The sequence below is a fragment of the Cnephaeus nilssonii genome (genome assembly GCF_951640355.1).
Source record: "Cnephaeus nilssonii genome assembly, chromosome: 8".
NCBI classification, from domain to species: Eukaryota; Metazoa; Chordata; class Mammalia; order Chiroptera; family Vespertilionidae; genus Cnephaeus; species Cnephaeus nilssonii.
The window spans coordinates 15,397,421-15,424,459 of record NC_137079.1 but is presented as its reverse complement, the minus strand read 5'-3'; the positions used below and the strand labels follow the sequence as shown (position 1 = coordinate 15,424,459).

Genomic DNA, 27,039 nt, shown 5'->3' with positions numbered 1-27,039 from the left:
CTTCAGGTTAGGATTTAAACTTCCAGCTTGGGTTTAAAGGCAGGAAGTCACAATTGCCAAGGACCAAAATAGAGCCGAACAGGAAGACCAGGAATGTGTGGGTTGGTGTGTGGAGTGTGTGTGCTACGCACCCTGCACACGGCGGCAGGAAGAAGGGGAGAAATGAGAGCCCCGAACAATACACCTCAAAAGTAGGCTTCAGCTTCAAAAAGAACTGCCGGCACGAGGGGACCCCCGGAATGGAACCTGAGAAACTGCAGCGTGCGTTTTAGGGTTTGGGGAGGCGTGAGGACAGAGACTGGAACTGGGGTCTGAGCAAACATACACATCACAAGAAAGGGCTGCTGCTTGGCAACAAATCAACACCGAAAATGGGACATAATTGGAGGAAATTTAATTTCTAAATAGGAGAACAAAAGGGACAAAGGACAGGCCCGGGACAGCCACTGCAAATGCAATTATCTCCCCCCCCATCTCCAGGGGAGCTGCGAATTGGAAATCCAATAGAATGCTGCCCCCACCCGCAAAGCCCTACTGAAGGACAGAGATATCCTCCAGGGTGAGAGGTCAAACATGCTCTCCACAGGGAAGATAAGCAACTCCATCATAATACACATATGTCTTAAAAAAAAGATACGGACACGGAGGAGTTCTAGCAGAACTGAAAAGCAGAAAGGGAGACACAGTCCATCCAATGGAAGACTTAAAAAAAAACAACCAAAAAAACAAATATCTTAAAAAAAAAATTGGAGATACCCACTGAAATGGGGGAGCAGTAGAAGGTTTTATACAGTCTAACGATAAATAATTCTGAATCCATCTTCATGGGAAAAGCATACGTTCAATCTGGGCTACAATACGGTAGACCAGGTATTGTAACTTAGGTCATGCATGAGCTCAGCTGAGTGAGCGGGGGAAAAGAAACCATCTCTGGGGTCTCGGCCCAATTTGCTCCTGGGAGGCACCCCTGTCTCCACCCAACTCCATGTCCCTCTTCAAGGCAACCTGCGGATCCTGTCTAGCACTACAGCCACTCTTGGCCTGGACTCATGAGGTTTGGCTCATGTATTAAAGAAGGTTGGCCGTGACCTCTAGTTCCAACGGAGAGAACGCTGCCATTGCTACAGGAACCAGCCTGCTATTTTATTATCCTAGAAGGAGAGAAGAACTAAAGACCTGTTTTAAAATAACTATTAATTGTGAGAAGAGTTCAACATGAAAACAAATGTAAGTGACATCATTTCAACTGGATCTTTTAGAGATTTTGTCACATGGTGGCTAACTGTCTCATTGCATCTCCTTCCTTCTTCATTAATGAAAAAGGTGTATTTTTTAAATGTGAATCAACCAAAATTATGTTTGCTTTACGAGAGCCTGACAATCCCTTAAAGTTCTTCTTGGAGGTTTGAACTGTCCTGTTTTTATAAGACAGGTAGCACCCACCAGTGCCAGGCATCCTTGTTGATGCTGGATTAACACGAGCTGCTCCATCAGTTGACGGGGTGGCTGGATGGATGGTAAATGAATAAAGGAGAGAGAGACTCCTAGTGTGGCCATCGCAGTAGTATTAAGGAGGCAAAGAATGCTCAGTGGGAAGAAGTCCTGGAAGTCATTTCATTTACTCTCAATTTAGGAACCACTTCATTATTCACCCAACCTCTGCTTGAAAATTACTCATAAAATGGAGCTCACTCGTTCACAACTGTAATTCTCTTTAAATGATTTAATACAGAGAATGATAAAACTCTCATCTAAACAAACAGTCTATTCTCATCTTGCTGTGCAGAGCACACTCCACCCACACGGGGCGGCCAGGGGCTGAGGGTGATGGAGACTCGGGGTGCTCCATGTCCTTGCCCTCAGCACCCCAGGGCACTGACGAGAAAACGAAGTAGTAAAACTTCAGCCCAGATACTAATTACTTTTTAAAAGGCCCATTTTTCTTCATTAGAAAATTGAATGGCTAGGAGAAATAATATCAAAAATGACAATCTCAAAAAAGTGACAAGCCTAATTACAAACTGCAACACAAGCCCAAGAAGTTTAGAATAAAGAGCTCTTAACAAACCATCAAGAAAAGCACAATCAACTCAGGAGAAAAACGGGCAACAGACTTTACCGAAGAGTAAACATCTGGCCAGATGATATGGAAAAATGTGCCCTGTATCATCAATGATTAGGGAAATGGAAGTCAAACTCTGTAAGGTATTTTATACCCATTTGATTGGCAAACATTAAAGTCTGACCATATCAAGTGTTGAGAATACACGGTGGGAATGAAAATCGGCACATTTTTTAAAAACCTGCCTTATCAAATCAAATACATATATTCTCTATTACCCAGTCATCCTACCCTTAGGTATACATGTGAGATAAGTCACTGCACATGTACCACAAGAGTACCACAAGAAGTACCACAAGAGTACCACAAGAAGGCATAAGAATGTTTGAAACATTACAGCTTATAAAAGCAAGACAGAAAACCCAAAATGCCCAGCAGAGTGAGTATATAAATAAACTGTGCTGTAGTCACACAATGGATGCTATACAACAGTGACAGCAGTATAGGGACACAGTCCAGGGAAGAATCTTAATATAAGAAGTGAAAATATCAAATTCTACAAGTTTACATAGAGCACACGGACCCTTTTGGTAAAGGAAAACAAGTTTATAAAGGAAAGCCAAAAAAAAAAAAAAAAAAAAAAAAAAAAAGAGAGAGAGAGATACACAGAAGTTTCAGGAAGATGGTGATTCTGGGTAGGGGAGTGGCAGAGGGAGAGCACGTGGTTGTGTTATTATCAAGATCCTAGCTTTTGCTTTGAGTGGTGGGGGTCTTAGGTACTTGCTAAATTGTGTTTTTTTTTAAATGAAGGAAATAGCTAAGTATATAAGAAACTGTCTGAAAGTAAATAATAGATCAATAATAATTATGAACCAAGGATATGATTATGCTAACATTTAAAAAAAAATATATATATATATTTTAAATATATTTTATTGATTTTTACAGAGAGGAAGAGAGAGGGATAGAGAGTTAGAAACATCGATGAGAGAGAAAGATCGATCAGCTGCCTCTTGCACACCCCCTACTGGGGATGTGCCCGCAACCAAGGTACATGCCCTTGACCGGAATCGAACCCGGGACCCCCGAGTCCGCAGGCCGACGCTCTATCCACTGAGCCAAACCAGTTTCGGCTAAAAAATATATTTTTATTGATTTTAGAGAAGAAGGGAGAGGGAGAGCTAGAACCATCAATGATGAAAGAGAATCACTGATTGGCTGCCTCTTGCACGCCCCCTATTGGGGATTGAGACTGCAACCCAGGCACGTGCCCTTGACCAGAATCGAACCTGGGACCCTTCAGTCCGCAGGCCGATGCTCTATCCACTGAGCCAAACTGGCTAGGGCTATGCTAACGTTTTTTACAAATGGTGCTCCCGGCTCACCTTCATAAAGCTGTGCATACTGGGGGAAACCCGTTGCCCGTAGCCAATCACAAGCTTCTTTGGCTTCAATTTCTGCAATAGAACAGAAAACAAAGAGGTTAAGTCATGTGTACCTCAGCATGCTGCTTCTTCCTTAATAAGCTCTGATATAGTTATGCAAGCAAAACATGGATGTCTGTTGGTAACAAATAAGGCCCCAAGTCCCCTTAATTCAAATGATTTAAAATTTTGTGCATCTTTCCAGACTTTTAAAAATGCATATAATTATCCATCTTTCCTTAAAAAGGGGGGGGGGGGAGGAGAGGGGGAGATCCTAGCACTAGGTTACCCTGTGCTGCTTCTGTTCCAGTCATTAATAATTATGGCCTAACTTGGTTTACTTTTCACATCAACAGAAGGCCACCAAGTACATCTGACACCCCGGCAGAACACCAGCCTGACCTTCAGCCACCTGATGGGATGCACTGGGGTAACAGGTCTTTAGATGCAGTTACAGGAGGAGGCCCGGGCTGTCAGATGACTTGGGGGTATTAATTCAATAAATCCCACAATCCTGGGAGGCTGACATGCCCAATAAAGCTTTTATTTCCCTGTGATTAACATCTTGTAGAATGTAGATAGCTTTGATAAACAGAAAGGCCAAATGCAACTGACGCATTACTATGTTCAAACTCATTCAAGGACGTGGTCACAGTTCTGTTAAAACTGACTCACATAGGAGGTCAGGGCACATTCATGAGTTTCTCTGCTTGCACAACAAACATTCTTTTAAAACAAACAAACATATTTTTATTTATTTCAGAGAGAGGAAGGGAGAGGGAGAGAGAGAAATATCAATGATGAGGATCATTGAACCCTGACTTCCTGGTTCAATGGGTCGAAGCTCAACCACTGAGCTATACTGGCCAGACAATATTCTTTAAAAAAAAAATGTTTTAATTGATTTTTTAGAGGGAGAGAGGAAAAGGGAGAGAAACATCGATGAGAGAGTACACTGATAGGCTGCCTCGTGCATGCCCCCCACTGGGGATGTAGCCCAAAACAAGAGTGTACTCCAAGCAGAAATTGAACCAGCAACCTCTTGGTGCACAGGAAAATGCCCAACCAACTGAGCCACACCGACCAGGGTTCCTTTATTATTATTATTATTATTACTTTTAGTAATTTTCTTTAACATAGTTGATTTGATTTTTTTTTTAATTGTTTAAAGCAGTGGTTGGCAAACTGCGGCTCGCGAGCCACATGCGGCTTGTGAGCCGCGGTTTGCCGCTCTGTTGACTAATGAGTTTGCCGACCACTGGTTTAAAGAATTACATATAGTAGTACATATATCTCCTTTTGTTTTCTTCTTTTCCCCATTGACCTTCCCCTTTTTAGAGAGAGGGAGAAGGAGAGAAACATCAATGTGAATGCCCAACATCCATAGGCCGCCCTCTGCACGCGTGCCATTGGGGATCGAATGCGAAACCAAGGCATGTGCCTTTGACCGGGAATCAAAAGGGCAACTTCCTGGTACACTGGACGATGCCCAACCAACTGAGCCACACTGGCCAGGGCAAGAATATTCTTTCAGTTCTTCTTCCCACCTTCACCAGGCCATCAGACTACATAGGTATCTAAGGCTATTCACTCATTTATAATTGTCTCAACATTGCTTAATTTGTTCCTAATTCAAACCTTCATTTAGCATCTCTCCTCTGGGCCAGACGGGAGCCCATCTTGGAGAAGTATATACCTTATTTTTGCATGGTAACTTAATGGTTTCAAAGCATTTGGGGCCTATTATTTCAAGAGTTCCTTGCCTTTAAGGAAAGGTAATTATGAACGCTCAAATTCATGAAAGCAGATAGGAATGTCCTTACTGAGCCGTCCAAAGGGAAAAGCACCCTGCTATCTTCTGATGAGTTAGTTAACGCCCAGCTACCAACAACTACGGCAGGAGAGTGGAAAATCGACATGGCAGATTTTACTTCCATGAATCTTTTATTATAAAAGCAGCAGCATCAAACACCAGATTCAGGGCTGAATGGGGGTGAAGGGTAAAGTGACATAACCTCAATGTTTGCACTGCATGGAAGAACAAATAGAATTGTCCAATGGGAATTATCTGGGTTTAACTTTTTTTGTTGTTTTTGTATTTATACCCATATCTTGTCTCAGAAAGAAATTAAGAAAGCTTTAAATAAAATCATAAAATAAACATTTTCTAGAAAACGATATTGCTGGAAAAATATACGGTGTCCCAAGAAAACGTACACATACTTTTCTGTAGATCCCATTATATTTTGAAAATGAAGTGTATTTTAATAAACACTGCCTTTGTAATTATTCAAAGTATATATACATTTTTTTGGGATTCCCTACAGTAGCTCAACATTTTATTTTAAAGAATGAGGAAATCACTTTTTCTCTATCTCCATGGCGCCCCCTCAAAGATAGACATGGAAAGAAAGAGGAGCTGTTTGTTTTTAGAAAATATTTTAAATAACTCAGTTGCTGACTATTTAGCGATTATTTCTGTTGAACAGATTTGTCAGACATGGAACAATAGATGGTTAAAAAGTAAGTGTTCTTGTTTTCTTAATATTTCAAGTGGTGAGTGACTAGAAATTCTCAATGGCCACGTTTTTGGTCTGTGTTCAGACATGACATCAGGTCACAGCGCGCACACACACACACACACACACACACACACACCAGCCTTAATTAGGCACTGTTCACCAGCCAATGCTGCCACTTGTTTAGAGCATGTTCCCAATGTTCTTATTAAAATGGCTTTATGCCAAGAGGCACGAAAGATATAAGGTACCGTTTTTTTCTAAAAAAATCTTGACATTTATTTATATACTCTAATGCTTTACAAATTACAGAGTGCTGTCACATACATTACTCACTTAAGGACCCGTGTGACTTCGGGAACTCATAAATGCCTATTGCTGTCTCGCCACTCTCTTACTCATTTTCCACCGCTGAGAAAATGAAATGCTCCCAGATGACCAAAAACCGATCGAAAAAAGATGGTGTCTAGATTGTCGCTCTTCTCAGAGCCACTCAGTTAGGAAAAAGTGAAGTGCAGAGCCAGTGATTTTGCCCTTCCTTTTCCTTACCCTAAAATGGATGAGAACCTGTCTTTATTTTTAGATATAAACCATGGGAAATAGATAAGCCCATATCTATTTTGCATTGAAAAAATGTCCATGCATGAAAACTTAGGCTGCCTAACAAATGAGAACTTAACCTGCTGTTTCTGTAGAAATCAGAATAAAAAAAAAAATGGTAAGCATTGTAAAAAGTTGTCACTGATTTTTAAACTAAGACTAGTTAATTGATTTCACTCCCACCCCCTTCCAATTACTACCAAGAGAAAATGGTAGTAATCCAATATAAGTACTGAGTTTTTTAAAATAAAAATTTTCCAGCCCGGCTGGTGTGGCTCAGTGGTTGAGCACCAACCCAGGAAGTAGGAGGTCACTGGTTCGATTCCCAGGAGGCCACATGCCCGGGTTGCAGGCTCCATCCCCAGGAGGGGGCGCACAGGAGACAGACAATTGGTGATGTTCTCTCTTATCAATGTTTCTATCTCTCTATCCCTCTCCCTTTCTCTCTCTAAAAATCAATAAAAACATTAAAAAAAAAAGAAAGAAAAAAATAAAAATTTCTAAAAATTTTACTTAATAAGAAATGAACTAATGTCTACATCCAAGTCAGATTGGGAATACCCTTTCTAATTTCACCCCTCTGACCCAGGCCATTACTTTCTCTCTTGTCTCCGAACTAAAACTCTAGGTCTCCAATTCTCTCCTCTCTGAGGATCCATCCAACCCTGGCTCATCAGATTGCCTAAGTTACGGTTTTGATCTTGTCTCGAACGAACTTCCTGGAACTCCACTGCTTAGAAAATCAAGTCTAAACACCTCCATGCGGCTGTCAAGGTTCTTCGTGTGGCATCCAACTGAATTTTCCAGCTCCCTGTCCGCCTCAGTATCCCAGCCAAAGTAAACTTGGTGCTCATCTTCCCTCACCTCTCTGTGACTACTCTGGCCTGAAATGCTTTCCCAGCCTCTCAAGGTCAACTATCACTCGTCCTTCAAGGCTTAGCCCAAATGCTGCCTCCTCTGGGCAGTCTTCCCAGATGCCTCTCCACAATTTTATCAATAGCGAACTTTTACTGAGTGCATATTACGTGCAAGGCCCCTCCTAAGCACTTAATGCATATTAATTCATACTCCTCAGGCTGATTCTAACACATGGATTACCAGCATCATCCCCAAGACATACAAATAGGGAAATAACCAGTTCTTAAAAATGTGCTTTCTTTCATTCAGATGCCATCGTAGGATAGAGAACTAAGACACACAGAAATGAACAGGATAGGTTCTATCCTTAAAAATATATATCTATAACAATAAACACTCAAAATATTAAAGAAAACCAGGTACATGCTTCATCCCTTCCGTCGCAGGAACTGCCCCAGGCCTGGCTTTTGGAGATCTCTACTGGGCAATGGATGTGAGTGGTGGTGTGAAAACTATAATGATGGTTTTTTAAAAACATTCCCCACCAGGCGCAAATGCACGTCAGAAACGAAAAACACAATGGGAATACAATGTCACTTTTGTACCTGGGTTTTCTCTAAGCAAACAACAGACAAATGTGGTAAGGAGGAAACAGGAAATTTTGATTGGAAACAGCTTTAGTGGTCAGTTGTGGGAGATGAATGAGGCCCTTTTGTGTATGACTGGGAACCATCAGGCCATATTTGCACATTTCCTGGCATGGTGGGATGACCCTGTCTTCCCCTTCCCCCTCAATTTCTGTAAGTGAGACAGAAATTCCCCAACCCCGTCATCATTCTGTTAAACCCGCTGCTCTTCGCAGGTTGAGCAACAGTGACTGAGTGGAAGCAGGAAGTGACTACTGCCCTAGCTGGTTTGGCTCAGTGGCCACAGCACGGACGGAAGGGTCCCGGGTTCGATTCCCATCAAGGGAAAGTAACTTGGTTGTAGGCTGTATCCCTGGCCCTGGTCAGGGCGCGTGCGGAAGGCAACCAACTGATGTGTCTCTCTCACATCAATGTTTCTCTCTCTCTGTCTATCCCCCTCCCTTGCACTTTTTCTAAAAACCAATGGAAAAATACCCTTGGGTGAGGATTAACAAAAAATAAAGTAAATTCTGTTTGTGGTCTTCACCGTGGGCACTCTCAGGTTCCCTGACTCCTTTAACAACATGCTACCTACCCCACAACCAGGGCTCAAGGCAAATAAATGCTGCCCGAATTTCTCCCTTAAACAAAAGCCTAAGGAATTAGAGGACTAATTCAGACTAAGAACTATGACTTGAAGCCTTTTCTCTTTACAATTAATAAAAATAAATGTCACACACACACAAATGCCGAAGACTGCTTATCAGGAGTTACCTATGTAAAATGGATTCAGGTGGGCCAAGTCAGATAGCAGCATTTATATATTCATATCTATTAAGCGCTAATGTTACCTAATCCCAGCAAAGATTTGGACTGGCAACTAGAAGCATTCCTACCCTCACATGCCTAAAAGAATTCTAAAGCCCTGCTGTGCGGATTCTGAAAGAAACCAGCCAGGAAGCTTCTGAAAGACCTGTTGCTACGAACTCCGTGTCTAAGGCCATCTGGCCTGAGAGCAGCTGACTCAAAGCCACTGTTCGATATGTTCTAGTCCGGCCATGCATGGAAGTGGGGCCAATCTCCATCCCCCCTTCACTCAATATTCAGTTACTGAACATCTGCTAAGTATGCTGCCAGCTCGGCTCAGGGACAATCCGAGACACAGGTTCCTGCCCCAAAGCAGGAAGCCAACTGGAAAGGTAATTCCCCGTGGAGTGGTGGCTGCCTGAATCCTCTACTGAGGACGAATTGGTTTCCTGAGGGCTATTAACAGGCCCGCGTGTTTGTTAGGTCCCAAGTGACTATACAGGCGGCACCAAAGAGTCACCAAGCCAAAGTCCTAATGGCCATGTGCCCTCGTCTGGGGGTCCTTACTACACTCATCTGTCACCCCATCTCCCTCAGGCTAAGCGATCCATCTTTACTGGCCTCTTCTCACCCCCCCCCCCCGCCCCCCGTAAGCTCTGATATATATCCCATGCACCTACAACAGTGTGGGGTATATAGCAGTTGCTCAATAAGTAAACATGACACAATCAATATGCTACAATACGATTTTTGTTCCAGTAAAATGGTCTTAATTTTTCTGACCAGGATGCACAATAAGAAATACATTTTACAGTGTAACCTTGGACATGCATGTATGCAGGTAATGTGTATCAATATATGCATGCCTTCACGTAGAAAAGCACACTGCGTATGTACACGCATATGTCCAATTGAAATAAGTTTCACCAAGTAACACGGTAAGTGATGCAGCCTTACGTTTTTCTATTTTATTTTGAACATGTTATTTGTTACCCACCAAAGCAACCAATTTGAAATACATTATTTTCAGAGAAAGAAAAAAAAGGGAAGAAAAACAAAGATAGATTGGAAGGAAGGAATGAAGGAAGAGAGGAAAAGAAAGACAGACTGGAAGGAAGGAAGGAAGGAAGGAAGGAAGGAAGGAAGGAAGGAAGGAAGGAAGGAAGGAAGGAAGGAAGGGAGGGAGGAAGGGAGGGAGGGAATAAGGACTTGTGTACAGTACAGAGGAGAATGTGATGTGACATAGGAGAGACCTCTATGAATTCAGAGGTGGGAGGGGGAGGGGGGGTTAAGATTGGATGGTGGGAGAAGAGGTTGGGAGCAGAGACAGAATGAGCCAGGTGGAGAGATGGGGAAGCACACGTGTTTGGGAAGGAGCGGTAAATAGTTGGATTTACCCGTAACACAGCAAAGGAAGAGGGGGCATGAAGTGGGAAGCTGATGTAAGCATCTCATCGCCTGGTCAACCAATGAGCAACCAGCTCCATTTCCTCAGATGGAAAATAGCTTTGCAGCTGAGCCTCCCAAACTCTTTCTAATAATCCATCGTAGAAAGGGGGAAAAGTATACCCTAACAGGTCAGGAAAACTGGCCCAGGAAAGAATCCATTGTTCAGCTAAGCAGCTTTAAGAAAATAATCTCTCTGGACCTGTTTCCTCATCTGTAAACCTGGGGCTGCCAGAGGCTTTGCAAATCCCCCGGGTTTCAGTCTGAGGTTTCCTTTAAGCTCAGTCCCCCTTTCTCACGGACAACCAAGAATAGGTTTCATTCCTACTGTCAGTGCCCAGATTTACTACCAATTTCACAAATACCTTATTCTTCCTCTCAAAAATCAGGACCATAGTACTGCTTCCAGCCCCGATTTTGTAAATTCACTTTTAAAGCATGAACCGGTTCTTAGAGTAAGAACTGGAAGTTTGGGGGAGTTTTCTTTTTAAGTTTTTTTTTTTTCTTTCTTTTCCTGCTTGAAGTTTGGAAGTAAATATGTTGCTTTCTAGTAAAAAATATTCCTAGAAATAATCTAAAGGGGGGAAAGGACCCATTTTCGCCACTGATGTGATGACAACTTAATAAATAGCTTCGCCCTGAAAGAAGGGGATCTTGGGAGGCGCGCCCTGCAAGCCTGTACCTGGGAGCAAGCACATGGCGTGACAGTCAGCAAATGCAAAATTAAATCATGTGAAATCCCTTTTGGGGATCATTTAGTTCGAGTGTCTGCAAAATACTGTTTTTTTTTGTTTGTTTTTTTGTTGTTGTTGTTGTTTTAATATATTTTTATTGATTTCAGAGAGGAAGGGAGAGGGAGAGAGAGAGATAGAAACATTCAATGATGAGAGAGAATCATTGATCACCTGCCTCCCGCATGCCCCCTACCAGGTATCGAGCCTGCAACCCGGATATGTGCCCTTAGACTGGATTCGAACCCAGGACCCTTCAGTCCGCAGGCTGATGCTCTATCCACTGAGCCAAACCAGCCAGGGCCAAAATACTGTTTTTAACACAAACCAAAGAAAGGCAAGTAGCTCACATAAAAACATACATGCTCTTCCCTTGCAAGGTGAACAGCTCAGCACTAATTCGGGCCCATGTAAGACATGGTTTTATCAGCCACTCCAGACCTGAGCTGATCCAATGACTTCCAGGAACAGAAAATATCTCCCCACGAATCAAAGTTGGCACTTACTACCCAGCACAAAGAAGTCCAACTGAAACGAAAATAAACTATTAAGGAAATGAATCCTGCATCATCACCTCTTTCGATTTCATTTCAATCTGGGGCAGATGGAAATGATTCGTTTACACATGCGAGTACATACACACATTTTTAGTATTCTATAGCAAATACTTATGCGTTTCAAACCATGCATTAAGAAAAATAGTTTGAAGTAGCTCTTAAAATACTAAGCCCTTTAAAGATGATAACTGCACAGATTAAGAAGGCAATCTTTAGAAACAATCTAAATAATTCTTTTAAGGGCCCTTATTTTTCAAGCTTCTTTTTTTTGTGTAAAGTGATGCATCTGTGTTAAGATTCTATAGTCCATTTCCTTTATTGCTTAAGGCAAAATACCTTGTTACAAATCTAAAGTAACCCTACCATCTCCATCATTAAAAGCTGGCAAGCACATCGATTCTTCCTTTTAACATGTTAACAAGCTAACTCTACTAAGGTCCCACCCACCTACCCCCAATCTTTGGTTTTTGCCCTAAATTCTAGGGTGGTATAGCACAGGGAATAGAAAATACTGTGCAAATTGTACTGCTACAAAAAACCCGTAGATTAGAAATAAAGGGAATAGAGTGAGGAATTTTAAAGAAACTGTCCATCCCTATTTCAGATGATTCTGACAAAGAGAAAAAAAGAAAATCAAGAATCAAATTAAAAAATCAAGTTGCCTTATCGGACAGCAGTGAAAACAAACGCAGGGCAGATCGTGGTCAATGTAAGCCATCTCTAGCCATTCCTATGTCTAACCTCCAACAGGTAATGCTGTTCAGTTGGACTGTTTTGTGCCAAAAGGTATTTTCAAAGGTAATACTGTCTTTTAAGAATTATTTTCATCAAAATTACTTATTACCCCCCAACACATAGCATCTAATGGTGAAAATCTGGTTCAGGCACTCCTATCGAGTTTAGGCACCCTTCTGGTTTGATAACTGAAACATTTCCCCTCCAAACACAATAAGAGCCTCATGTTGTTGCTATCCCCGCTTTGTTGACACATCCGACAGGAAGGGGGATGAAGTGCCATTCAATTCGCAGGTGACCTTGGCCTAGTCACTGAACTTCCCCACTTCTCAGCAGGGAAGAGGCAATGTTTTTCCAGGCTGCTCTGCAAAGTTCTGGAATTTCCCACGCAATGACTTTCACAAACACAAGGACTAGGACTAGGGAAGATCCCTTTTTCACACCAGACAGTTTGGAAAAGAAAGGTGCGTGGAGAGTGCCCCTTAGGAGTTCACGGTTTCCCCAGACGCTGGAGGTGGCGAGGATTTCAGAATTTCCGTGATTTCAGAATTTCAGCACCTTCTATCCACTTTACCCCCTGGCTGTGACAAAAGGCACGAGTGGCCGTGGTGCGGCCGGCGCAGGGGCCCAGGCCTTCTCATCTCCAAGGCCCCTTCCTCTCTCCCCGGCTTCCTGAGTGCAGCCGCCTGAGAAATGCTACAACCTCAGGGTGTGGAAAACGTTTGTCCCTCAGACATCCTCTGGGGACTCCTGCAAGAAGGAAGGCGCCTCTGTGACAAGTCAGGAAGCAGCCTCCAGTCCTCTCCGCAGGACACTGGGAGGCGGGGCGGGGAAGGGAACAAAACGTGGATGGGAGGTGTCAAAGGCATCTGAGGACCGGTTCACCCACCTCAGCCTTCAGTGAGCTTTTGATTTTTCTCCTTGGGGTGTGCGTGTGCATGTGCCTGTGTGTGTGTGCATGTGTGTGTGTGAGATAAGACCTGAAAAGGCCACCAAGCAGAGGCATGTGTGAAGGGAAAAGGAGATTATAGGACTTTCCACAGTGAAACACAGTCTATTAGCCGAATAAAAACCAGAAACTGATTTCTCTGTGTTTTGGCTTGACTTCAGTTAAGTTTTCACATTTTACCTTGGGGTGCCCAAGAACATTAGTTCCTAATAGGCAGGCATTCTCATGATGCCGTTCAAATGTTTGCAGTTTCATCTGCGAGATCATTCCCCCTTAGACATATTATTATTTTTTTAAAAAAATATGTTTTATTGATTTTTTACAGAGAGGAAGGGAGAGGGATAGAGAGCTAGAAACATCAATGAGAGAGGAACATCGATCAGCTGCCTCCTGCACACCCCCTACTGGGGATGTGCCTGCAACCAAGGTGCATGCCCTTGACCGGAAACCATGAACTCCTAAGGGGCACTCTCCAAAATTTTTACTTTTGCACCCCTTCAGTCCGCAGGCCGACGCTCTATCCACTGAGCCAAACCGGTTAGGGCTAGACATGTTATTTAAAAAGACTGTCACTGAAGACAGCAGTACCCAGTCAGTACAGGCTAGAATACGGTACCCAGACACCTGGTCTACACGTCAGCGATGGAGGCTCACTCTCCATCCACTGCGCCTCCAGAGAAGGGGTGCAAAACCGACTGCTTTTCTATCCTGAGCCCTAACACTGTAGCTCCCCACCTAGGAGCTCAAGCCGCCCCGGAAACGGCGGCTACTGCAAGGCGCACGATGCCGAAGGACAAATGGTGTTTCCGAAACAGAATCCACTCCTGACAAAGGCATCTCCCTCAGCTGGGAACCGACGGCCACACACAGCTGCTTGGACACCGAGGTGTGCCATGTAGAGAGCGACCTGGACAAGGTGTTTACTCCTCAAGCCTCAGAGTCCTCCCGCCTGTGAAATGGAGACCCCCTGTACCTACTCTGGGGTGCTGCAGCAAAACATCAACGTGACCATGCATGCAAACGTGATAAATTTGACTTCTGCAATAGTAATACTATCTTGTCAAAAGCCTGCCCATTTTTTATAAAACTTAAAAAAGGAGGTTCCATAATAGAAAAGGCTAACTGGTGAGCGACTCTCACAGTATATAGGCCACGTGTGCAAGGCTACCAATGTCAGTGGCAAGGAGGGAGTAGCTAGTGAGAAAAATGTAAAGGCAGCGTCGACCTAATTAAAGAACCCCAGCAGGACTACTCCCGGGTCCTTATCCTTGATCGCGATAATCCTTAACAATAACATGGGTCCCCCCCAAGGAAAAGCGTAGACAGCCCTTCTCAGCTGGGAATCTTACCCCTTTTACATTAATTAGATTTCTGACTAATTTGAGGGCGAAAGAAAACACCACTGATTGCATTCACACCAGCAACCCATTCCTAGAAAACATCCTTTAACCCCACAGCCCCATCTTCTTAAAAGAGGAACCACCCTCACTCACGTCTTTAGGTTCCTCCATAGGCAATGGCCACAGGGTCGGCTATAAGGACAGTTGTGAGTCGCTGCGGAGAAGCATGTTCCTCCTAATTGCACAGCCGTTGAAAGAGGACCACGGACTGTGCTTTCTGGGACAGAGTGCTGGGTTATCCGCACTTGACGGTTGGGCATTAGTTCACCTCCACCTCTAAATTCGGAAATTAAACTTTCTCTCCTCCACCGGATCTCAATTCATGTAATTCTAGTTATTGGATTATGCAAACATGAAAAAGGAAAATCTCCTTTCTCCCCAGGTCTGCTTTATAATTTCAAGCACAGGCTTGGCATTCTGTGCGCCTTGCTGCTAGCTACACCCTGGGGCCAGTTTTTTTTTTTTTTAAATATATTTTATTGATTTTTTACAGAGAGGAAGGGAGAGGGATAGAGAGTTAGAAACATCGATGAGAGAGAAACATCGACCAGCTGCCTCCTGCACACCCCCCACCAGGGATGTGCCTGCAACCAGGGTACATGCCCTTGACCAGAATCGAACCTGGGACCCTTCAGTCCGCAGACCGACGCTCTATCCACTGAGCCAAACCGGTTTCGGCCTGGGGCCAGGTTTTGCTAGAATGTTCTAAAGCAGCAATTTATACCTTTTCATCTCCTGGCACAAAACTAATTACTAAAATTCTGCGGCACACCAAAAATATATATTTTTTGCCGATCTGACAAAAAAAAAAAAAAGGTATCGTTTTGAATCAGTCACACCGGATGGCCATTGTTGTGTTGGCTGTTGTCATTTTTTAAATTTGACAATCCAAGGGAAAATAGGTCAGTGCCCCTGACTGAATAGTCAGGTATTGAATGTTTTAAACATTGTTGGCGGCACACTGGTTGAAAAGCACTGTTCTAAGGCACCAAGTATTCAGTCTTTAGCGCTCTGGCAACAGCCAGGGAGGAAAGGGAAACATCTGAGGTTATTTTTACTTTTGCAAGTCTTCTGGCTACACAGGGTGAATGCTAGGGTGGGTCAAGTATTGTCTGGAGCCAGCCAGGGTCTTTTTCCCGCCCCCCCCTCCCCGCATGGCCTCATTTCCGTCTTCCTGTTGCTAGGAAGGAGAACTAAGCATGAGAAACTCGTGTTTACAATACTGGGCCATCCTGTCCAGCACAAGGCTCTCTTCAGAACAGTACCACGCACTCTACCCACTGTACTCTGCATGCCCCTGTCTTCTGGACCAATTCGCCTCCACCCTTTCCTGGGTATTTTCAAATTGCATATTTACTCACCTAAGTCATAAAAATACCACTCTCACTTGAACATTGCATCATGGCTTAAAATCTCCATGGGGACACCAAGGGAAACCCAAGTACTTATTTTCGTATTTGAAACCACCTCTTGGAATGCCACCAAGCCTCGCCTCTGACTGGCGGCATCTCACTGGGGCTGGGCCGGCCACATCCCCTCTAAGCCCCCGCACTGATTCTACAAATAAGAGTTTGGAAACAATTTTCACTCACTCACAGTAATACCTTGTTTAATCATAACAGGTTTTTCTGTTAATATGGTATCTTTTCCAGAAGCAACCAAACCTCCTTTTTAAATGTAAAAACATCCTTAAACCGTATTTGAAATGCAGTCTAGAACATTAACAAAAAAAAAAAAAAAGAAAGGCTTTAGGTTAAAGTGCAACCGGCCTCTCACCTTTGCTCCACAAATATAGGAGAATCTTTTGACTGGACCAGTGTATTGAAACTTGGATCACGGCCTACAATGAGCCATACACAGTTAACTACCCGTCCATTCAACCTCTTCACTCTTTAACGCACCTAAGTGGTGTTTCTCATAAGATCTACAACTGGGAAGTTGAGACACACGGAAGTCACCCAAACCACTTTCCCCATCCACTCTCCGGAGAGATTTAAATTGGGAGCTACTTATTCTGATTCTGCAGAGCTGGGAGACCAGGTCAGCCCCTTTTGGTGTAAGGTGTCGCTCAGCTTGAAGTAAGAGTAAGATCTGTTTTTGACAAAAGCAAACTCGGAAAAGCAGCTGGGAGGGAAAGCCGGTCTGCTGTGCTTCGTTTGAAACTCTGCACAGTAGTACTAATCATAAAAACATGCACCCAGGCCCGGGCCACGCGGTAAGTCTGGCATGCTACAATAAAAAAGTTAATACGAGCAATCGCCAACATTTTCTCCGAAAATGTCTTGAAATAACTTCTGAGTGTACATCTGCTAACTATTTGACACTCCATCTCCAGGATTTTAGTTCTTCGATTAGGGGGGCGGGGAGGGGGGGTGCTGCTGACTTTCAGGGCACCCCTCCGACCATCTGCTGTAGTCTGCAAGCCAAGATGGCACTGGGTAGCCTCCACTAATTCCACACTTACGGCCTGCAAACGATCCTGCAGAGGACCAGATGGATGCTGGGTTAGTCAGCCGCTTGGAGCTGCTGATAGATTTACACTCAGAGTTCTGCTGGGCTATTATTTCCCCTCATCCTTTCAGCAGAGTTTGGGGGGGGAGAAAAATGTAATTTGAGACTCAGTAGTCTTCTGTCTCCAGAGCTGGATTTTTATTTTTTCCTACCCAAATGCGTCATAGATGCCACCCTCGTGAATCTCTCTGTAGCGGATGGCTGTGCCTAGGCTGCATACCTTCCCCCTTACCAGGGCTGAGCCAGCCTCGGAATTCTGAGAAGGAGCCCCTTTGCTAACCAGGCTGAAGTGTATCAAGACCCACGCGCAGCTAGCGTGGGACACGGTTTTCTTCTCCACGGAGCAGACTGGCTATCGACACGGGGGCTTCCTTCTACAATAAGCAGCACAGCGTGGGCCTTTGTGGAACATCAGCACCAGACACGGCTGCGACGGGCCAGCCTCCCGCCCCCGGGCTCCACTCGAACTCCCCTCGTGACAGGGGCCGAGCTCGGGGAGGACACGTAGCAGGGCCGGCTCGCGGCAGCCCAGGGTGCAGCTCCTTCGGCAGGATCAAAAGTTCGTCCGGCCCGTGACGTCGGAGGTGGGGACAAGGTCACAGAGGGTGGCCGGGCTCCAAAAGGCCGTCGCCTGGCTCCGAGGGGAAAAAAAAAAAAGCCGGGCCGGGAGGCGTGCTTCCTTCCTTTCCCGGCCCCGGGACCGCTCTGCGCGGGCGGGCGGGCGCCCCCTCCGGGGCCAAGGGCGTGGGCATCTCCGCGGGACGTTTTACCGAACCGCTGCACCGCCCCAGCGCGGGGAGTCAGGGGCCCCGCAGCCGGTCCCGCACGCACCCCTCACGCGCAAACCGACCGTGGGGCTCGCCGAGGAGCTCCGACACGCTCCAGGGCCATCAGACTCTTTCCTGAGTTATTTCCACAAAACGGTTTGAAATGAAAACAAGTTTTTCATTAACTTACGTTCAGGTTGTCTTTTTTTTTTTTAAATTTCCAAATGCCACCACGATCTAAACGTCCCTAAATAATCAACTTTCCTTCCCATGGCGAAGGAAAGCAAGCACCGGGCCTCGAGAGGTCCCCGAAGGAAAGATTCTCTCTAGAAAGCGGTCCCGCCGAGCACGGTCCTCGGAGTTTCCAGCGGGGAGGGGGGCCGCCGGGCTCTGCGCCCCACGCCTGGCTCTGCACCCCCAGCCCGGCCCTCGTCCCGAGCCCCAGCAGGAAGCGAACGTGGGCTTCGCCTCATGAGTCGCGGTCTGCTCCCCTCCCAGCCCGCACCCCTTCCCGAGCCCACGGGACGCGCCAGCCAGCGAGTCCCAGGCAATGAGCCCCCAGGAGACCTGACCCGAGATGAAGACCTCCCCCCGCCCCCCCCAAACCCCTTGTGTTCCCCACACTCCACCTCCTCCACGCCAAGAAACTCGGGCGACTCGGTCCCAAGCCTCCTCGGAAAGCGTTTCAAAAGCACAGAGCGCCAGGCACCGACTTGACAAGGTGGGGTGACACTTCCTCCGCGGCGGGTCCCGTCCGCAGCTGGCTCCCGCAGCTGGCCCAACGGCAAGGCACAAGTCTAGCTTACGTGTTAGGATCATGGTGTCCGGCTTCTTCCTGCACATCAAGTGCGGCGGGGGGCGGCAGGCGCACCGGGGGGAAATCGAGGTATCGGCCCGAGACACCTGGGCTCCCGCGCCGCGACGCACGGCGGCACCCCGGACGAGCGCCCCAGCGGTCCTCAGCGCATCCTTGCTCGCCTCTCGGTGCCACTCGCCGCCGCGGCCCCGGAAAGAACGTAGGGCTTTTCAGAGGTGCAAAGGGCAGGGCGCTCAGGGAACCCGGCGAGGAGCCCGGGATCGGTTACGCCGGCTACGAAGATCGGCCATAGCCGGGGCAGCAGCGAAGCGCACTCGCACCGGCGGCTGGAGCGCACTGCCTCTAGCGCGACCTCCCCGCCGCGCCCGCCCGCCCGCACTACCCACCCCGAGGGGAGGGGCCGGGCGGGGCAACCTGGCTCCCGCCCCACCTCCTAGGTAGCCAGCCACTGCCTTTCGCAGCCGGCAGGCTCCACCCACTCAGCCAGCCCCGCCCACCGTCCCCGCCCCGCTCCCTCCCCGCGGCCGGGTTCGCCAGCCTCGGCCTCGGGCGGTCCTCCGGCCCCGCCCCTCGCCCCGCCCCGCCCCGCCCCGCCCCGCCTCGGCGGGAGCTGGAATGTTATCCTGGGGGATGTGCACGTCTCCAGCAGGAAACGCCTAAAGGTCTCCAACTATTGGAGCCTGAGGCAAAGGCAAAGGCAAAGGCTGGACCCACGAGGCGTCTACTTATCCGGGAGGTCTCCGCTGGACCCCCGCGCACTTTTCCCGTTTTTCTTGGTAGTTCTGCACACTTTTGAAGAGTCTCAGTCATTCTCCCTTTTAGGACCGCATACATCCACGGGAACAGAGGGGGCGTGGGGAAGTAGGGATAAAGCAGCCGTTTCTGGTCTGTAAAATGGGGAAAGGAGCAGTCCTTTGGACGCTGATTATTCATTGCTAAAGCCCCGCGGCGTAATGTAAGTAATTAACACTGCTGTAGAGAAGGATGAGCTTTTACTGCGCACGTGTTGAGTCTAAGGTGTGCAGTCAGTCACAGCCAGTGTTTCTCAAATCGGGGCCCTTGGGCTACAACCTAATGCAGCTCCTGGAACTGGTAGGACCGGACCCCAGACTGCAGAGCTATAATCTTAACAAAAAAAATTTTTTTTTAATGTTTTTATTGATTCCAGAGAGAGAAAGGAAGAGGGAGAGAGGGATAGAAACATCAATGATGGGAGAGAACCATTGATCTGCTGCCTCCTGCACGCCTCCTACTTGGGAGCCAGCCGGCAACCTGGGCAGGTGTCCTAACCAGAAATCGAACCCTGAACTCCTGGTTCATGGATCGAGGCTCAACCACTGAGCAACACCAGCTGGGCAGTGATCATCTTTGACGGTGATAATCTGCATTTCTTCAAGTGCTCTGGTGATTCCGAGGCACTGTAATTTGAGGGCCCCTGATATACTAGGAAGTCTAATATTTTTAAAGCTCATAAATGAAAACAATCTCTATAAGAATTTTAAAAAAATCCAAGCCAGTTCCATGAAAATTTTACTTTGGGGCTAATTGATACTTACTGCCTATTACCTCCGGGCAAAGAAAACTACTAGTAACCTAAACCCATTAATTCAACAAACATATCGAGAGCATTTATATGTGCCCAACACTGTTCTAGGCTGTGAAGATAGAGCAGTGAGCAAAAAGGACAAACATCCCATCCCTCCTGGAGTTTACTTCCTGGTAGGGAAGATGCACAATAAACAAAATAAATAAGTGAAATACGTGTAGTGTCTTAGATGTCACTCTATAAAGCAGGGGAGAGGTTAGGAGAGCTGGGGGCAGAGTCTACTTTTGAATTGGGGTAAATGCAAATGGGAGAATTTAGTCTCAGTTTAAAATGTATTGATTTCATAGTCAGGTCTTAGTGTACATACACAAAATTCTTTTTCACATGTTTTTCAAAAACAATAAAAATATGCTACCTCCACTACTGGCTTCCTAACTTACCCAAATCGGAATCAGGCTCTGAAGAGGGCATTTCAGGAAGGCATGGGGCTTCTCTATTCAGCAATATGACCAGGGCTTTCACCTACCTACAACTGCTGGGTAGGACAAGGGTCTCGAAGTCTGGGCTGTTCTTACTAAATGCTATTCTTGATAAAAGTTCAAATGTAGGACAGTATTTTGCAGACACAGCTGTAAACAGGATGACCTTGATAGGAGCTCAACCAGATTAAGTGTAGCCAAATGGAAAGAAGTTAACATATAATCAATCAAATAGAGTATGGAAGCAATACTAAGCTTCCTTTCCCCCAGACCCGTGGTCGGCAAACTGCGGCTTGCAAGCCACATGCGGCTCTTTGGCCCCTTGAGTGTGGCTCTTCCACAAAATACCATGGCCTGGGCGAGTCTATTTTGAAGAAATGGCGTTAGAAGAAGTTTAAGTTTAAAAAATGTGGCTCTCAAAAGAAATTTCAATCGTTGTCCTGTTGATATTTGGCTCTGTTGACTAATGAGTTTGCCGACCACTGCCCCAGACAGATGTGCATTCCCAAGGACACAAAGGTAAGCAAGAGCAGGCCCACCTCTGCCTACTCAGAGTTTACAGCCTAGTGGGGAGGCAAAAAGCGGCACATGAAAAAGAGGGGTGAGGGCCTGTCCCAAGACAACAGAAGAGGGAGCTGAAGTGTGGGTGCTGGAGGAGCTGTCAAAGTGCTCACAATTGCCAGCAAGGGGGAGTGTGATTCCAGGGGATGCTGGATAAGAAAGGGCAAGGACTTTTGATTCCCTGCATGACTGTGTTAAAAAAAATCCTTAACAGTGATGAACAGAGAGAAGCCATTTTAATGGAAGAAGGTCTCCTATGATCAAATGTACATTCTGAAAAGATCATGTAGGCTGCAGTGTGTCTTTCGAACTTGGAAATTAGGAATACACCTCCCAAATATGCTAATTTCCCTTACTTATTAGAAATCCAAACCTTAAAAATAAATTCTAAGCATCTCCTCCAAAGCATATCAGTTCTCAGAATAAGTTCTTAATTTTTATTATTAGCTGGGAGAAGGTGTAGTCTACTTTAACTAGGTTTCTAAGAGTCTGTGCCATCGCAATATACCCACCCCACTAAGTACTCATGCCTTCTTGTCTAAGCCACATTCCTTTTTCCTGGTGTATTGATGTCGTCTTCTCTGGATCTTCTCTAATTTCATTACATCTCTTTGGAGATTTGTATTATGGGAATTATTCATCATCTAATAAGACTAATTGGTGATGTAGTGGTTGGCATTTCACTTTCACTTCTACCATTCTTTGGTTTCCTGACACAGCCTGTGTCCTGGGCCAGACCCCAATCTTCATAGTTTTAATTCTTACTCCTGTTAGAAATGGACGTGCTACATTTTGAAGGCTGCTACACATGGAGGATAGTGGTTGAAAGCAGGACTTTTGGAGCAGGCCACTTCCTGGCTGTGTGATGAACACATTATTTAGCCTCTGAAACTTCAGTTTATCTTTGAGAAGGAAGTTGAAACAGCTCATATTTCATGGAGTTTTTAATGAGGATTGAATCAGATAATGTATGCCAGTGCTTAGCTCACAGTAGGCTCTTGATAATGTTAGCCATTATGTAGTACTAAGTGGGGACATAAGCAAAAACATGCCATTTCTATTTAAATGAGTATCTAGGAGAAGATGAAAACAAAACAAGACCTTGGCTTTAACCGTCCTGAATCTGAGGAGCCTTCATGAAGTGGGGGAAGGGAGGACTGGGAAAGTCATTAAGAGCGTCAACTAACAGTGGTGCTGAACCCGATGAAAGAGGGTCCCTGGGACAGTTCAGAGTCCTTCCTCTTCATTTAACCTTCAACTCATCATCCGAGGTTTCATTTGTCTGTCACAGGCAGATGACACTAGACTGGGTTTGTTAGCTGGTCTGTAATAAGATTCGGGTATTGAAACCCTGGCCTCTTAAGAGGCAGGGATTAATGTAGCCCATTTCCCACCTAGCAGTCTATGGTCCTCGGAAACACCTTCAACACATGGGAATTAAAAATAAAATAAAAAATAAAAAGTGCACAAGGCTCGACTGCTACTGTTGTTGTCAATTTGTTCTTAATGGCAGATGAGAAAAAAAGAAAGAAAAGAGGTTTGATGCGAGGTCCTATGCTCTTCTCTGTTTGGGCATCAGCTGCATGGAATCTGTCCATAAGAATATGCATACCCTGTCTATCTGGATGTTTTCACATTCAACGTCATATTACCAAGGCTAGAGACATCACATGGCCAACTCCTGCATGACGGAAGGCTGAGTGACTAAGGACAGCCCCTTGCATTTTATAGTGTAAAAAAGAAAGAAAGAAAACAGCAAAAACGTGTCTACAGGCACTCAGGCAGGTAATGCTGGTTAGGAAAGCAAACCTCGGCCCAGGCAGGTGAGGAACCGGGAGCCCAGGATCCTCCAAGAAGGCAGCGCCACTCAGGCCCAATGGACTGTTGGCAAATGTTAACACCAACCCCACTGCTTGGGGTTTAAAGTTTTTTCAAGAGCCCCTAGATTTCTATATTTTTATATCAACTCTTCCAATTTTCAGATGCTGGCAACAAATCTGTTTTTAAAAATTGATTTTTAGAGAGAGAGAGAGAGGGAGAGAGAAACATTGATTTGTTGTTCCACTTGTTTATGCATTCATTGGTTCATTTTTGTATGTGTCCTGATGGGGGATGGAACCCGAAATCTTGGTGTATGGGGAGACCCTCTAAACAACGGAGCTATCCGGCCAGGGCCCAGCTGGCAACAAATTTTAAAAAATCTAAACCCATTCCAAGTAATTTCAACTTTGGGCTTCATTTAGCTGTGGGGCAATGAATTTAAACCTCTGCTCTAGTGATATGAGCCAAGCAATCTCTTTGGAAAAATTATTTCTCTCCCACAGGAACTAAAAGATTCCTGAGCTTGGAAAGTGTCGTAATATAATTTGTGTTCAATGCAGCATTGTGAAATTAGCGCATAAAATCATTTTATTTGTCATGTTCAAAGGAAATAGGACAAATAAAAGAAAGTTTTGAAAATAATTTTTAAACAGTATTAATTTAACAGAAGTACTTAAATTCAAAATATAATGGTTGTTTTTAAAACATTTATTTATATTTAAGCTTCAGTGACCCAAGTCTGGGGTTCTCCCCCCACCATCTATCCTGGTATCTAGTCTTTTCAAACACATTTAAAACTCAAATTCTGGGGGTGTGGGATGGGGAAAGGGGAGAAAAAGAGAGCCTTAGGCAGTGAAATAAGTTCACCCCTTTAAAATACTATCAAAGTAGCTCTCTTTTTCAGTAGATCTTTTGGACAACATTTTTGAACAATTTAAGTTTAAAAATGGGAAGGTTTACTTAGTCTACTAGTGATATTTAAAAAAAAAAGGGGGGGGGGTCCCCTTGTTCCTACATAAATATAAATCTACTTTTTGGATAATCACTTAAGCCCCAAATATGAACCAGCCTGGCATAGTGCTTATTTATTTTTATTTATTTTAAAATGTACTTTTACTGACTTCAGAGAGGAAAGGAGAGGGAGAGAGAGAGAAACATCAATGATGAGAGAATCACTGATTGGTTGAGCATGCACCCTTGACTGGAATCGAACCCGGGTCCCTTCAGTCCACAGGTCTATGCTCTATCCACTGAGCCAAACCAGCTAGGGCTGTTTTTATTAGTTTTAGAGAGACAGGGAAGGAGAGGGAGAAAGAGAAACATCAATGTGAGAGAAAAACATCTATTGGCCGCCTCCTGCACGCCCCCTACTGGGGACTGAGTCCTGGGCATGTACCTGAGTCACACAGGTCAGGGCTGGCTTAGTACTTTCATCATTTAACAAATATTTTTTAACCCTTGTGCTGGTGAAACAAACATGAACATGAATAAGTAAGTCCTGGGGGCGAGTGACTATAATTAATGAAATAATACTGTATTATATATTTGAAAATTGCTAAGAGAGCAGATCTTAAAAGTTATTACCACGAGAAAAGAAAAATTGCAACAGTGTACGGTGATGGACGTTAACAAGATTTTATGTGGTGATCATTTTCATATATATATATATATATATATATATATATATATATATATATTGAATCATTACGTTTTACATCTAAAACTAATGTAATGTTATATGTCAATTATACCTCAATAAAAAAATTCAGTAAATGACTCAAAACAATGAACATGAAGAGAGGGTTTGGGGGAGAAAGTTATTAGCTGGAAAGTCAGAACAGATCCAGTTCTGTGGAAGCCCAGTGGAAGGTTTGAACACACTGAATTCTCAATTCTACTGATTTAATAAATCAATGGGCACGCTTTCCTGAGATAATGGCAATATTTACCGCAGAATCTCCTATTTCGTTTAACAGCTCGGGTAGCTGGTTAGCGCAAGGCTTCTCTGCTCCAAATGGCAGAGAAGTGAACCCAAAAGTGCTGGCTCGCAGTCAGTGCCCCTGTGCCCCCACCTCCATCTGACCTTCACCAGTGCTGGCTCTCTCTCCTGTGACCTCTGACAACACAAAAATCAAGCCAAGTGAAAAGTCAAAATTGCGATTATTTTTTACTCCATGAAAGAATCTGGGCTACTTTCCCACTGAATTAGCCAATTTTAATGGCATGCTTCGATTCTTTGTTTATTCTGACATTATCCTTGATTTAAGAGTTATTTTTTGAGCTTGTAGATTCATTGAAAGCTGGGGATGGCCAACATTATTTTATAAGTACTAGCAATATTTACTATTTTGCTTCCTAATTATTTAAATTTTATAAAGATACAACATTCATTGTTAAAAAGTTAAGAAACTACAAAAAGGTAAAAAGAAAAAAATTAAACCTTCTCATACTTTCACTACGAGAGACAACTACAGATTTATTTTCATGTCTATCGTTCTGGTCAGGTATTTAAGTACACATACTTTAGTCTACAAAATTGAGGTCACAGTGCATATTGTTTTGTAATATTTTATTTCACTTAAAATATCTAAAGAATGTGACTTTTTATAGTTGTTTCTTATTCCATCTATGGATATACCCCTCTTTCTTGAATATTCTTGCATAATAAATTTGAAAAAGCAAAAATGGTAATTTCCGTAGGCACATTCCTTAGTTTGAATAAAGCAGTCAAAGGGTATTAGGACATTTGATATATATATTTCTAAACTCTCATCCAGAAAGTTTGCAGTTATCTTACATTTTCACCAGCATCTGGGTGTTATCTATTTCTCTTCATGTTAAGAACTGCCAACGTTATAATTGCCATTTCTATTAACTAACTGAAAAAGCAAAAGTATCTCATTATTATTTGAGTCTACATTTGTTTGAATGCTAAACTGGCTGATTTTTTTTATTGTAGTAAAATATGCATAACATAAAATTTATGATTTGAGTGATTTTTAAGTGTACAGTTCAGTGGCATTAAGTATATTCACAATGTTGTACAACTGTCACCACCATCCATCTCCAGAGCCTTTTCATCTTCCCCAACTGAAGCTCTGTATCCATTTAACAGTAATTCCCCACTTTCCTCCCCTGCCAGCCACTTGTAACCACTGTTCTACATCCTGTCTCTAGGAGCTTGGGTATTCCAAGTACCTCGTTTAGGTAGAATCATACAGTATTTGTCCTTTTATGTCTGGTCTTTTTGTTATAATAGTTGAATATACTCATATTTATAAACCAGTTGTATTTTTTTAAAGTTGCCCATTTAATCATTTAGTCCTTTCTTTGATGAAACATTTTGTTGTTTCTTACTGATTTCTAAATATTATTTGTATATTAAGGATATTAACCATTTCTCACTTATTATAAAAATATCTTTACAAGTTTGTCATCTGCCTTTTAAGCTTGTTTATTTATGATATCAACAAAACCAACAAGATTCAAACAAAATTCAAAGGTCTTACCTATTTGTTCTTTTCAATGATTAACTAGGAGTTTACTTAAGTAGTTATCCCTACATGTTTTGAAGGCAGAAATGCTAAGACACAAAATCAATTTACAATACAAGGTCATTCAACAAGTGGGATTTTTGCTTTATTTATTTATTTATTTATTTATTTATTGAAATATATTTTTAATGATTTCAGAGAGGAAGGGAGAGGGAGACAGAGATAGAAACATCAATGATGAGAGAGAATCACCAATTGGCTGCCTTCTGCATGCCCCCCACTGGGGATCTAGCCCACAACCTGAGCATGTGCCCTGACCGCGAATTGAA

General features: G+C 44.2%; 1 protein-coding gene across 4 annotated transcripts in view; it reads right to left on the bottom strand.

Moving 5' to 3' along the window:
• Positions 1 to 27,039, bottom strand: part of DLC1 (DLC1 Rho GTPase activating protein) — a 371,866-nt gene that overhangs the window by 27,551 nt on the left and 317,276 nt on the right. For 2 of the 4 annotated variants that reach the window (XM_079778917.1, XM_079778919.1), the window contains one exon: positions 3,448 to 3,519. In XM_079778917.1, coding sequence (XP_079635043.1) covers positions 3,448 to 3,519 — 72 coding nt within the window. Of the gene's footprint in view, positions 1 to 3,447; positions 3,520 to 18,621; positions 19,181 to 27,039 lie in introns of those variants that run through there. The other 2 variants (XM_079778918.1, XM_079778920.1) reach the window with 2 other exon arrangements.